Source organism: Pteronotus mesoamericanus, unplaced genomic scaffold (assembly GCF_021234165.1).
Source record: "Pteronotus mesoamericanus isolate MK-2021 breed Mesoamerican mustached bat unplaced genomic scaffold, CSHL_Meso_final contig_557, whole genome shotgun sequence".
Lineage (NCBI taxonomy): Eukaryota > Metazoa > Chordata > Mammalia > Chiroptera > Mormoopidae > Pteronotus > Pteronotus mesoamericanus.
In genome coordinates, this window is record NW_026555200.1 from 5,057,502 (window position 1) to 5,072,394 (window position 14,893).

The 14,893-nt window shown below is 50.0% G+C and overlaps 1 protein-coding gene across 2 annotated transcripts in view; it reads right to left on the reverse strand.

Annotated features, from left to right (window-relative positions):
• The window catches only part of PEX14 (peroxisomal biogenesis factor 14), a 130,455-nt gene that overhangs the window by 14,310 nt on the left and 101,252 nt on the right, over positions 1-14,893 (reverse strand). For both annotated transcript variants that reach the window (XM_054579761.1, XM_054579760.1), the window contains exon 4: positions 10,732-10,860. In XM_054579761.1, coding sequence (XP_054435736.1) covers positions 10,732-10,860 — 129 coding nt within the window. The remainder of the gene's footprint in view (positions 1-10,731; positions 10,861-14,893) is intronic.

A 14,893-nucleotide genomic window follows, 5' to 3' on the forward strand; every position in this document is an offset into this window, starting at 1 on the left:
CTCTTCTCCTCTCATGAAGCACAGGCCACCTGACGGGCAGCAGCAGAGCTTTGCCAGATTTAAAGAGCCCAGGAACAATGACTTTGCCACCCAGATTCAAATTCTCCGCAGCACCTCCACACTTGATCTTAGCCAAAAGGCCGAGAAGCTTCACCAGAGCACTTCCCAGCACGCAGGACCCGCTAACTCACCAAATGGCGCATCTCTGCACCACACACGCCACCGGTGTCTTGTGAAGGAGAGAGAGACCGGCAACGGGGGAGTGAGATGCACCACAGGGCATTTCTGGGACGACCCTCTGCTTTAGGCTGGGATGAGGTCGGAGGACAAGCTGTCTAGGGAGAGAGATATATGGGGCTCTTTGAAACACAACACCTTCCTTAACATTCCACAGATGCTACCAACCAGCTCGAGCTCTGACGGTCTTAGAGGTTTCCGGGTGAGTCCACGGTGTACAGCAGCCACACCAGGGAAAGTCAGCTGTCCCCACGGCTCCTTCGCCTCAATGAACACCAACAAAACCAACGTGACTCAGTTCCTTTCGCAACATCTTCCAAGAAATCCTCACCTTGGGGGGCGAGAACACGCACCACCAAGTAGGAACAGGGTGTGGGGCTGGGGACAGGCATACCGCACAGCCACGCAGAGCTCAAACACCGCATTAGGGACCCACTGACTCCACAATCCAGGAAAGAGCTGTCAATACAGAGCAGAGAGCCGCTGCCAAGACACCCCGCTGAGACACTCTGAGGCCACCCAGTGTGCTGGCTGACAACAGGAAGGCCGACAGCCTGCGCGGAGGGCCGGTGGCGGCAGAAACTGGGCCAGCCCCTTTGGGGCCCGCGCCACACTTGTCAAGGCCAGAGCCACGCCGCCTCTGGGCGGTGCACCTAGCTTCTCAAATCATCCCACTGGCGTTGCTCAAGAGCCACCCTGAGCACTAACTGGTAAGATGGGCTCATACACGCAAGGTCCTGGAATAAAGCCTGGCCACCAGGTCAGTGCCTGTCACACCTAAGCGCACGGAGAGACAGTGCCCAGCTGGAGGGCGCCACGGGCTGGGCTGAGGAAGGCTGGAGGTGGTCAGAAAGACGCCCGACCCGGAGCAAGGGCGAGGCACAGAGCGGCTCGGCTCTGGGCGGCAACAGCCCAGGCTGCAGGCCCAAGGCCTCGCCAGGGCTGCCCGGGGAAAGACGATCTTTCCGCTTCCCGTGAGCTATCAGCAGTGTCATCTTTAGGCAGGAAGGACACCAAGGCATATCTATATCCTCACGCAGATTAAAAAATATGAGCCCTAATGAAGCTGCACGAATTCAGAGGAGTCCAGAAATAGGCCCTCGCTTATACAGTCAACTGATTTTTGACAAGGAGGCCAAGGTAATTCTATGGGGAAAGGATAATCTTTGCAACAATTGTGCTGAGACAACAGGAAATCAATAGGGGGAAGCTGGACCTCAACCCTCGCCATACACACGAGAATTAACTCAGAATGGACCTCACACTTTCACAAAAAAGCAAAAACTATACAGTTTCTTTAAGAAAACAGAAAAAGATCTTTGCAACCTTGGGGTAGGCAAAGACATGTTTAGATACAAAAAAGCATAAACCATAAAAGGAAAACTATTGATAAAAATGGACTTCATCAAAATTTTAAACTTTTGCTTTCCAAAAGGCACTATCCAGAAAATGAAAAGGCAAGCCGTAGGCTGGGAGAAAATATCTGCAAAGCATGCATTTGATAAGGGACTTGTAAACATAATATATAAGGAGTTTGTTTGGAAAAAGTTCAACCATTGTTAATAGAACGAGAAGGGTTGGCATGACATCGATGTAACCTGGCAGCCAAGAGGAGGGGACTGGAATGTGCATGTGTGAACAAGGATGACTTCACCGTACTAGTCAGTGGGGGCGGCAGACACCACTGAATGAGCATGTGCACTGTGTGGTCATCACACTCAGAATGACTGAGGGAGTAGAGCAATGAATCTGCATCAAATTTTACATTACACTTGAACATTCTTCCACAGAAATTATTCAGGTGATGCAGGTCATGGCTGTGGGCAACTGGTGATTGGCAGCTTCATCATGACAATGCACCTTCTCGTGCATCATGTCTCATGCAGAGGTTTCTGGAGAAACAAAATCCCCCAGGTGACTCAGCTTCTCTACAGCCCAGATGTGACGCCCTGTGACTTCTTTTCCCAAAACTAAAATCACCTTTGAAAGGGAAGCGATTTCAGGCTGTTGCTGAGATTCAGGAAAATACAACGGGGCAGATGATGGTGACTGGGAGAACTGTGTGAGGTCCCAAGGTGCCTGCTTTGAAGGGGACTGAGGTGTCATTGTTCTCGGTACAGTGTTTCTTGTATCTTGTATCTTATTCAATAAATCTCTATTTTTCATACTACATGGCTAGATACCTTCTGAAGAGACCTTGCAAATAGTTGTTGCAATTAATTTAAAAAACAAGGTGATTTTGAAAATGGGCAAGAGACTGGAAGAGGTATTTCACAAAAGCTATACAAATGGCCAATAAGCACATGAAAATATGCTAGACATCATCAATCATTAGGGAAATATTAAAAGGACAATGTGATTCTGTAACATACACATCAGAGAGGTAACAACTGAGAATATCAAGTGTTGCCAGGGATGAGGAACCACTGAAACACTCATGCATTTTTTGCCTCTGGAAATGCAAAATAGTGCAACCATTATGGAAAATGGTTTGACAGTTTCTTACACAGTGAAACATACAGCTAAGGTGTGACTAAAGCACTCTACCCCCAGACATTTACCTAAGAGACAGGAAAGTGTATCTGTGTATAAAGACTGTATGCTCATGGCAGCATTGTTCATAGTGACCCCCAAAATGGAACCTGATCAATGAATAAACAAACTGCTGTATCCACACAAGCGATGGTGGGGGCGGGGCATGCTAGAAACATGTGTCACTCACAAAGCCTACACTTATTTCCTACCTGGTCCTGTACGTATGCAGGCATGATGGTAAAGAAACCCGACACCAAAGACTACAGGTGGCATGGTTCCACTTCCACCAGCCGGCAGCTGAGACAGAGAGCGGCACGCCCACACGGTGCGAGGACGAGCCGCCGCACACTGCAGCACGGGCGGAGCTCAAGAACGCGAGGCTTGTGAAGGGCGGCAGGCCACGGGGACCACGCAGAGCGCGATTCCATTATGTGGAATGTCTGGGAAAGGTAACGTTCCAGCGACAGGCTGGTGGTTGTCTGGGGCCAGGGATGAGAGTAACAGGAAAATGGGCACAGAGGAGCTCGTCCAGGGGCTACAAACGCTCTGCAACTGATTTACAGCTGCACCACTTAATAAAGTTACTAAAAATCATTGAACTGTACGCTTGAAATGGGTGAGTTTTATGATATGTAAAATATACTCCAATAGCTTTGTTTAAAAGAATAAATTTTTTAAACAGTCTAGGCCTAGGCCCAGGCCCATGCATATACAGACAAATGGGTTTTACTAAAGAGACATGTAATTCGATAAGACTAAGATAACCTTTTGAACATATGGTGCTGGCACAAGTGCATATCCACACAGGGAAAAGTAAACCCTGACCTTCACCTTATACCACGTGCAAAAATAACTGAGAGTGAAGCACAGATCTCAACATAAAAGCAAACTCTATAAAACTTCTAGAAGAAAACATAGGAGAAAATCTTTCCAACCTTGGGGTGAGCAAAGGCTTCTTAGGACATAAAACCCATAAAATCTAAAAAAAAACAAAAACAAAAACCCAAAAACCCCACAAAAACAGCAACAACAAAAGGATAAATAGATGTCTTCAAATTTAAAATCTTTTGCTTTTCAAAAGGCAATGCTAAGGTGGGAAAAAGCCATAGACTGGGAGGAAATACTAACAATACCTATATTTCTTAAGAACTTGAATCCAGGCTACTTAAAGAACTCTTCCAACTCAATAATAAGAAGGAAATTAAAAATGGGCAAAAAATTGCCCTGGCAGGGTAGCTGAGCTGGTTAGAGTGTTGTTCCGATACACCGAGGCTGCGGGTTCAATCCCAGGTCAGGCCACATACAAGAATCAACTGATAAATGCAAAAATGGGTGAACAACAAAATGATGTTTCTTTCTGTCTCTCTGCCTCTCATACCAATTAACTTTTTTAATTTTTTAAAAAAGTTAAACTTACACTTAACATATGACCCTGCAATTGCAATCCTAGGCATTCACTGAAGAGAGAAAAAACATACAAAGATTTGTACGCGAAGATTCACAAGAGTTTTACTCGTAATAGCTCTAAGCTGGAAACAGCCCAGAGCCCATCAGCTGGCGAATGGATAAACAAACCGCAGTGCGCCCACACCATGCAATACCACTCAGTAATAAAAAGGAAGAGACTTCTGATCCACACAGCTTGGACGAATCTCAAAAACATTATGCTGAGCGAAAGAAGCCAGACACGAACGAGTGCATACTGTATGATTCCATTTCTATCAAATTCTAGGGAAGATAAGTCTACTCAGAAGCAGCAGAACACAGATCAGAGGCTGCCCTGGAGTCGGGGTGGGCTGGGGCTGGCTGGGGACGGGGCACAAGGGAACATTCTGGGGTACTGGCAACATTTCACAGTGTGGGGACAGCTACATAGGAGTGCATGCTTGTCAAACCTCAAGTTGTAGAATTAAAATCGGTGCATTTTATTTTATGGAAATTATACCTCAATAAAGCTGACTTTAAAAATATATGTATGTGCAGAACTTTTTTAAAAAGGGGGCTAAAGGGAGACAGCAGTGATGGAGAACAATACCCAGCAGGGTAGATTCTAAGTTCCCTCTCTGCTCAGTTAGCAGCTGAGACCAAGGGGAAAAAGCACCCCGGCCAGGCGGTACAGGTGGCTGGGGCATTACACCATGCACCAAAAAGCTGCGGGTTCGATCCCCGTCAGGGCGCATGAGGGAGGCAACCAACTGATGTTTCTTTCTCACATCAATGTCTCTCTCTCCCCCTCTTCCTTTCTCTCTAAAAATCAACCCTCAGGTAAAGATTTACGAAAAAGGGAAAAAGGCAAGATCTATGAATTCTAATTAAACTTTTAAACATTCATCCTGTAATATCTGAAACATACAAAAGAATGTAACATTTATGTAAGTTACGAGGCATGATGATAAAATTAGCGGTCCTAGACCCATCTACCTTACCAGGTAAAACCGCGCAAATGTCACTGAGGCCAGCCATGCTTCCTCTCCACCCAGAGGCAGCCATTTTGCTGAATTTAGCGTTTATTCTCACTCAAACTTCCTACGAGACATGAGAAGCTGGGAGCACATCCCACCAGTACTAGGATCGCGTTTCTCAGCCTCCCTTGTAGGCAGGCGTGGCCATGTGGCTGAGCTCCAGCCAAAGGAGAGACAGTGGAAGTGTCCTTAGAAGGGGGCTCGCCCTTTCTTGCCCCCATTCCTGCTGGCTTGACAGCAGAGGGGACAGTGGGAGCTGGGGCGGTCACACTGCCAGGTGTCAGGGATGCAGAGCAAAGAGAAGAACTGGGTCCGAGGTGCAGGGCCTAGACCTGCACTTACCTAACGGAGAGGTGTTTCTTCTCCCTTGCCGAGGCCGCTTTTGTTTCGGGGGGGTTTCTGTTACTTGCTGCGTAATCGCATAAGCTAACGCAGGCCGTGCTGTGGGCCAGGCCACAGCCCTGGCCACCGTGCCCTGGAAAGACCTCTCACCGCCAGAGAGGCCGGAGGAAAGGCTTGTCGCTCAGTTCTTTCGTGTGCCGCTTGCCCGCATCGACATCCACCGATGCCGTTAGTTGGCACCCACACAGCCAACACAGCGGACAGGCGGCGGCCCCTGGAAAACCGCTATTCTAGGCCAGTCACATGGACAGAAGAAAAAAAGTACTATTTCCTCAAAGTTAGGAAAATATTTTTCTCCTATATAAACCAGTAACTTTTTTGTAACACAGTGAGATTTGTGTGACTGGCAGAGAGGGAAGTGGGAGAGAGCAAGAGAAACAGAGGGGGCTGCCCACTTCGTTGCCGGTGGGCACGCCGCCCTGGCCCCAGGCCTGCGCTGCCGCCCCACGGGATGTGCTCCCGTCTGCTGAAGGTCCAGCCGCCGCCTCCTGACCCTCAGAGCCCAGGTCAAGCCCTGCCTCCTCCATCAGGCCTGCCTCCTCTGAGACCAGTGCCTGGGGGTTTCCTTTGCTGGCAAAGTTCCAAAAGCTCTCACCAGCCACAGCAGACACGATGGCATGGGCCGGTCTTCACTGGGCCTCCCTAAGCCCTGGGCTGCCCTCCACGCTGACCAGTGGCAAGGCCAGTCCTCTAATTCCACAGCCTGCGCAGCCAAGCACACGGCAGGCCTGACGGACGGGCTCCTGGGGCCGCCCTGAGTGGATGGTATTACCAGACAGCCTTTCAATCTGAAGCACATTTCCACCACCATGTGTCCACTCAACAGGTATCTCTAGAACACCTGCTAAGACAGAGCCCCAGGTCAGGTAAAAATAAAAAATAAAAAAAGCCTCTGAGCTCAAGGAACTCCCACTTTAACAGGGGAGCCAGTGACTAAACAGTCGAGAGTGCCATGGTGAGCGCGGTGCTGACCGCGCCAAGGGGGACGTCCATCCCGCCGCACAGGGGCACCTCAGAGATTCCTGCGGGGGCTGCAGCCGCCCCACCTGGAAGAATGGCCTCGAGCTGGCAGGCAGAGCGTCGGGCTCACCTCACCAACACTCTCCCAGGATGTCCCCTTACTCCCCTGCAGTATCTGCTCCAACGATACAGGACATTTAATATTAGCCTAAGAATAATACAGTCACACAGATAATACTGCTCAAAAATAGTCAGAGGATGCACTTCAAAGTAGAAGCTGTACTTCGGACTCCAGCAGGGGATGACCTGGCTGCCACCTCCCTCTCGGGTCGTCTCTGACACCCTTGTCCCCGCCTTGGCTGCCCTGAGCGTCACCTGGCTTTATGCCCACATGCCTCGGCCAGGAGGCTCTCGTCCATCCTGTTGCATCACTGAACCAGTCCTCCCCCAGGTCCGAGAAACGCCTCCTGCCGCCCTTTGCCTGCCCTCACCTGAGCTGAGCTCACCTTGCCTGCGTCACTGAACCGCCTTTCCTGCCAGACAGGAGCAGCTGGAGAGAGCGACTAGCTAGGACGCGCTCACCCTTCCACCGCAGGACCCAGCACAGTGCTGGGCACGCAACTGGCCCTCAGTGATGCGTGCCCGCTCCGCGAATTAAGAAAATGAAGGGTAAGCGTGTGCCCCAAGACTAGATGGGCTGTAAGAGAAGCCAACAGAGAAAGAACATACTTTCTCTCTCATGCTTTCTATGAAATGTCAAAACCTTTTCCCAACCTCAAACATTTATATCCTACTTTAAGAGGCAACTGAAGCTGTAGGTCAGTCTTTGAAAGGCCTAAGGAAAAACTATTATCCTACAAAATTCACACTGGCCCTGCCTGTATCTCAAAGCTACCTTGCTACTTGTCTCTCTGGGAGGAAAGAAGAAAAGCCAGCTTGGAACGAATCAATCAAAAGCATTTATCAGGACTTTCCGTTCGGGACTGTGCTGGGCGCCACACATACGAGGTGCTGATTCCTGCTTCAAAGTCGGGCAAGAAGAAACCAGAACGAGAGGCACAGAATGTCCACTTTCCTCTCGAATTCCGGCCTGGCCTTTCCTGACTCCCACCAGACTTCCTTCTGAGCCCTGACTACAGCGGTTTATCCTCACACCAGGGGACGCCAACCTTCCCCAGCAACCTCCTGCCACCTTCACAAAGCCTCCTCTGACATCTCTCGCCCACATTAATTTTTCTCTTTTCTCTATTCTTGTGGAATTTTCTTGTCTGTATAATTTTGGCATTAAAGTACAATGTCTTATATTATTATCTGTTTCTTAAGAGTTTATCTTCTCTGCCCCTGAGAGCCTGTAAGAGTCTTAAAGACCATGTTTCGAATCCTGCCACACTGTTCTGAGCATACAGCAGGTGCTTAATAACACGGATGAATTGAACATTCTGGTAGGTTCCATGTTCTATGTGTGGACACCGGCATTTACTAACATCTCAAGTCCAACCATATTCACTGAAGAGCAGGGATGTCAAAAGCGGCACCGAGGGGGACACCCAGCCCCAGCAGGACGCGCGGCAAGCCCAGAGGTGACAATCCAGGAGCACCGGGCTCCCCGCCACGGCTCGGGAAGAGCTACCTTTCCCCAAGACAGGAGCATCTGGGGCTGAGCCCAGAAAATCCCGCTTTCTGGACTTGGGCTCAGAGAGAGGATGTCCTTAAAAAGTCAAGACACGAGAAGGGAAGGGCTGCCTGAGCTCCAGATGCGACGCCGGCAGGAACACGCAGGAACGGAGGCCATAAATCCCGCCGGGACACACACAATGCCTCAGCGATAAGCACGCAGATTGCACACCTAGTTCAGAAACTCCCCTGAGTTTGCTTGTAATTAAGGGGGTTAGAAAGGTAAAAAAAATATATAAACCCAATTAATCATTTAAATATTTAAAGTCAGAGTTTTCCCTCACTCCAGGATTAGTGCATTTCATAACGCCAGCGCAGACAGCCCTGGTTTTACTGGGGTTCATTTCAGAGCGTGTTTAAACTCGTCAGGTTGAGTGATGCTTCCAGCAACTAATCGCATGTCAAATAAAAGATATTTTATGTAATAAATTACCGCTACAAGTAATTCAAATGTCATTTATCAGTTTTATTATCAGTCAGGCAAAGTCTTCTTTCTCTATATTAATCAAAATCAAGCTTTTTTTTTTTTGGAGCGGTTTTGACACCTCTTGGCAAAAGTACAGAAGCGAAGAGGTAAAGCCAGCCCAGAGCTGAAGGGAGCGGGCAGCGGCACAAGAAGAATGACACTCACCGGCGACAACTAAAAACTGCAGGTGTTTAAAACTGCCATTACCATTGTTTTTATACTAGCGTCAGCGCCGCAAGGAGTCTGTCTCTAAGAAGATGTATTTTATTTTTAGGGCTGGGAGACTCTTAAAAATACTCCTACCTAAATACCTAACCGGGTAATGCTTTTTCTCAGAGAGATCTGGACAGAGGATGATTTAAATGGCTGAACAGCCCCTCCCACCACAAGCGTTCGCCTCTTTGGGAAAGACGAGCAGTTTAACCCTCTCTGCCGACTCAGGGGAGGCGAACGCGTGATGTCTCAGGCCAGCCCTGGGACCAGCCAGAACACTCTGTTCTGAGCAAGGAGTTTTTGTGTCGCTGAGGGACCTGTTTGGTATTAAGCCATAGAGGAAACAGCTGGAATAGAACAGATGTGCGTCTCAGAAACTTCTGCACCCCAGCTGACGCTGCCCGTCCTCAACAAATCCCATTCAACGACTGGGCCAGGGACACAACTAAAGAAAACGTGCGGAGAACCGGCCTTTGGTTAAAAGGAAACACACAGTTAGTGACCCACAGCAAGCACAGTGGAGGGGAGAATGCTGGCCGGGAAGGGGGAGGAGTCCCAGGCTGACAAGTAGCTGCAGCTGACTCAGAGCCTCCACGCGGGGGTCACCACGGAGCCCCGTTCTGCTGGTCTCAGAGGTCACGCCATGTCGGTGACTTATCAGACAGGGCAACCATGGAGGACAGCAAAGTGCAGGTGTGCTCTTTGGCCTCACCCTGCCAGCCTCATCCAGAAGCCGGAGGAAAACAGGCATCCAACCGAGACCTGGGGCACACAGCGCGGGCTCTGCGCCCCGGCCTGGAGCCTGCCGGCCTCCGGCGGCTGCGCCTCCTGCTGCGGCCGGGCTGGGGCGGAGGGCAGCAAAGGGGGCCAGAGGGGACCCCCAGTCGCGTGGGGATGTTAAAACCAGTGTGGCATTTTGACTCACCCCCTTTAAAACTCTGGTATCTAACACTGTTTTAAATCATGTTTTGAAAAAATACAGCTGAGATAGACAATTAAAGAAACGGCATTTTGAAAGACAACTGATCCAAGGATGAGTTAAAGACATCAAAACCGAGCTATTTTCCATTGCTTTGGGGTCCATTTTGACCTTTTTAGATTTTGTAAAAGTGATTTAAAGAAGGGGTCCTGGCTGTATTTTGGAGGTATAAATTTATTACTAGTGTGCAGAACCGTGAGTCCTAAAGCAGCTCTTATTTAAAAACAAGAAAACCTCCTGCGGGCCATGGTCTCGTGTAATAATTACACACGACATTCCAAAGGGCCTTTACACGTCATCTGAAAGGCACCAGCACTGCCACCACAGAAACACACATGGTGCAGCCCGGACAGGGCAGCAGGGCGGGAGGGGGCGTCTCAATCTACTAACATTAACTTTAAAAATAAAACTAGGAGGCAAGTTATTTCAGCAAGCAAACAAAAATGCACTCATGAATCCAAAGTTCATGGTCGTTCGTCTTAGTGACGCCGTAGTAACGTGCAAAAGCACCGCTATAAGAGAAGGGAAACTGGTACTTTCATAGATTCTTGCTTGTAACTACAATACCTGACACAACACATTAATAAACTCATTTATTCTCGTCTCTTCTTCAGCCTTTGTCACACACTTCAAAGTCTGTCTAGAAGAAGACTTGGGTGTGTCACATTCTTCTGGAAATAACCCAGAGCTACTCTTCCCAGTGCTTCCCCGCTAGCTGAGGCCAGGGGGCCGGGGGCGCTGCTCTTGGCCACTGTTCTGAATCCCGATCAAGGTGAACACAGGCAGTGGGGCGGGTGACTTACTGTATGGCTGAGAAATGAGGTGAGGGGGCTGGACGGGAACCACCTGTGTGGCGGGGCCCAAGGACGGAGGCTCCTCCGCTGCCGTGCCCGACTGCTGGAACGCCACGTCGATCTCTTCATCTGTCAGCCCTGCAGGAGAAGAGCACATGGCCGCAGGTGAGTGCATGCCTCCGCCGCTGTCCACGGCCACTGCCACGGAAGCTTCATTGGGAAAAGGCCCGCTGAGCCACAGGATGCTTGGCATCCTGGGAAGCCGCCTCCCGATTTCGGATTCTCTGGAACCTCTCTCAGTTGCAATTTAACCTTAAGCGACAGAATATTAGCCTCCACACTGCTTCCAAATGTGGCTCATTCAATTTCCTTAATTTATCCTTGAGTTTATTGCTGCTTTTGAAGTCGCTCCGTACTGCAATTCTCCATTCTTCCCCCGAAAACAGATACCATCAACTGCAAATGTGGCTCATTTTAATCTGTAATGGTGTTAAAAAAAGAGGGGAAAAAACTAACAATAATGCATGAAAACAGACAGGGAAACAAAAAACTAATTATTGGGTGAGACGACTAATTAGTCTAGATCGTTTCCAAAGACGGGAATAATTTGCTTTATTTTATGACAAATGCAGAAATAAAAAGAAAAATCAGGACTGACTGTGATTAGTATGAATGGGATATGGAATGTAAAGAAGAAAATAAAACAAGAAAACAGATCAAAACAAGGCCAGGCCCAAACTTTCAGATGATTATTACTCTAGCCTATCACAGGCTGCCTATATCGCCTTTGGCTAGTTTTTCTTTCTTCCCTTTTTTTTTTTTTTTTTTTAAATCTTCCTGCCACTCTAAACCACACTGCACACGGCACATCAGGAAATAGCAGGGCGCCATCTGCAGTGGCTACAACATGTGGAGGGGAATTGCCCACGGAGGAGTAACAGGCACGTGAAAGACCCATGAAGACCCCATTTCCAGGGGGCACACAGCTGGAAGGCTTTCTGAGCAGCCTGGGGCCGTTGGCTCTGTGGGAAGAGGGCAAGGGCACCAACCGTGCGGCACAGGTGTGAGAAGAGCTTTCCCACGGGGCCAGCTCGGAAGTAGTGGTGTGCATGTAAACGTGCTCTAGCTGTTGAGGGTGGGGAAGGCAGGTGGGAGGTCGCTGCTGGTCTGCAAAAGACCACTCTGGCCAGCCCGTGCTGTTCCGGGAATCCCAATATCCAGTCCAGCTGCAACACAGAGCTTTCAAAGTAGAGCCAGGAGCCTTCCCACATCTGGCGGGCAGCGCTTCATTAGAGGCCCACAGCATGGTGTATCTGCCCCTGGGGTCAGCGAAGGGAGCACAGGAGGTTCTGAGGGTCAGCGTCTTCTGAAGCCTGGTGCCGCACGCTCTGCACCGAGGGGCTACTAGATGCAGCACAGTGCTGCTCCAAAGCACAGCACGGCCCTGCCTCACACCGGCGGGAGTGGGCTGCAACTGTCCTGCAAACTTTCCTAGGAAAATGCCTGAACTGTTCTAAATGGCCCCAGACCCCAGTCAGGCAGCTCAGTTGGTCAGAGCATTGTCCTGATACACCAGGGTTGTGGGTTTGATCTCCACTCAGGACATTGACAGAAATCAGCCAATGAACACATGAATGAGTGGAACAGCAAACTGATGTCTGTCTGTCTGTCTCTCTCTCAAATCAATTTAAAAACAAAAACAAAAAACCCAGGGTCCTGAATCCCTTCTCCTCTCTGTGCTGGGCACTTGGGGTGTAGCCCCGGCCCCGCCCACAGGGGCGCTGGCCGGTGGCCAGGCCAGGCCACGCCCCTGTGAAGCTGAGCGCTGCAGGGTCGGCTCTGGGCACACCAGGCCCTGGCAGACTGACGGGCAGGTGGAAAGGCTGCCAGAGAGGGGCATGTGCTGGCCCTTGGCACCTCCAAAGAACAAAGGCTAAATCTGAGTGTGTGCGACAAAATGAGGCACCCCCCTCCTCTGAAATCCCCCAGTTTGCTGCGAAGGGGGTTGTTCTGTCATCTCACCTCCCAAGAACAGGGGCAGGACAGACAGGAGCCAGGGAGAAACAGAGAACACGTCTCCTCCTAAACAGGAAGGGAAATCCCTTTCAGGGTCCTAGCAGAAAAACGCTGCTTTAACCAGTCCTCAGTCAGCCATCAGAGAAGAGAGCGGCACATGCGACATCAGCACAACTGATGGTCACTAGGTCACCACGGAATTTTATAAACCTGGTGGTTCGTGTGCCTTGTCAGCCGCTGGCTGCAAATGAGGGTAATTTTCCCAAAAGGAGCATTCAGTTGCATTCTCATTTTCCCTTTTGGCTCTTTCAAATATAAACAAGTACGATAATGTTTAACGCTGGGGAAATATGCAGTAAGTTACAGGCTGGGCTGCGGCCCTGAGAGCCGGAGCCGGTGAAAGGGACAGGACCCCCTGCCCGCTGCTCTGCCCCCTGGCCCTGAGCTCTGACAAAGCCTACTTTCCTCATAAAACATGTTCCTTGCATTATTGCAGCCGAGCCCACGAGCGAGTCCGCGGTTTAAAGGGCATCAGCACATCCTCCCGAGCTCATGTTTTTCAGAGACCTTATCATCTGATGCTCTAAATTTACATTGGCTGGAATTCTGATATCCCTAGACCTCTGGAGAGTCAGGATTTTGATTTAGTTACATAAAGTGAATCATTTTTCTTCTCTTCAAAAAATAAACATTTTAATGACCTCACTGAATAATATAATTTCAGAGCTGGACCATTATCCCAGTCATTGCCTTCATTTAACAGATTAAAAAAACTGGGCCCAAGGAGGATGAAAAACCCGCCTCCAAGCACCGTAGTTAAGGGCCCGGCGCTGCCGAGGACAGACAACCCGGGGCTCTCCATCGCCAGCCTCCTGGCTCCCCGCAGCACAGCTATAAAGCACCGAAGGGCCGGCTGCGAAAGTAAGCCTTAAGTCTTCAATCTTTTGAAAGAGGTTTAGAAAAGGACTAAACCTCTTTCCCCCCATCCCTACGCGGCGCCCCAGCCACAGGTAAGAGCCCATGGATGCTGTTTCTGGGCTGTATCAAAACAACACCAGCACCTAACCCCCAGCTCCTACCTGTGAGCGACACCTGGACAACTTTTTGTATACCACCAGAGTGACAAGGGTAGAGTGACCACATCTCATTCCAAGATTCTACGCGCCCCCCGCCCCACATCCAAAGGCCTCTCCCAGGCCGGCGCCTAGGCCTCACAGCGCCGTCTTCTTCTGGCCTGTCCCCAGCTTAGGGAAGACTGACCAGGTTCAGGGCTCTACAGGTGAGTCTCTCAGGTAATCCAGCTCGGACTTTTGGAGACTGGGCTGAGGGGGGACCGGGGGGGCCGGGAGCAGTCCTCTCTCTCAGAACACAGCTGTCACCTACCCAGTCCTGGGCTCCTGGTGCTGAACCACCCCGGCCTCCTGCCACAAAACCGTATGTGGCACCTCCAGGTGCCACCCAGACACGCTGAGAGAAACCCTGGAGAGCTTAGAAGGAGGCCTTGCAGAATCCAAAAGGTTAAAAGGAATAATAAAGGAGTCTGCCAATTGTAAGTGAATTATATTTGGCTCTGAAAGCTGAGGCACGGGCTATATTATAAAAGGCATCTCTTTGCGTTGTTTACCATCACCCTGACTAATGCAGACCTTTTTTTTTTTGTTTTAAATAATCTCATGCAAATTAGACACACAACTTCCTTCCAGTTGATTGCTATCTGCAAGGAATAATCTAACCGCCCAGGGACTGAGCACGGGCTGAGCGGAGCAGAGACAGAGCAGAGGGTGCCACAGCCTGGCGGGCAGAACTCCTCCCCTCCTGTCGGCCTCACGTCTTCCTTCCGCTGCTGCCACGGCGAGAACTAGCCAATTTTAATAACACCTGAAGTTTTTCCAGTTGGGGTGTCACTGCGCTATATCTGGTATCACTAGCTCTGTGCATCTAGGGGCTCATTCAGCAACTTCCCCTCTGCTGCTGGGCGATTCCCAGAGCCACCAGCCCCGTCCCCCATCTGTGAACACTGACAGCTCAAACATGTGACTGACAGAGAAGACAACTAAGGAGGTCCTGCCCAGTTATCCCGCCCACTCGTTAGCTTTAGTCAGGAGGGAGGGAAAGGGACCGGATGTCCAAGGTGCGCGGGAGGTGCGGGATGCCA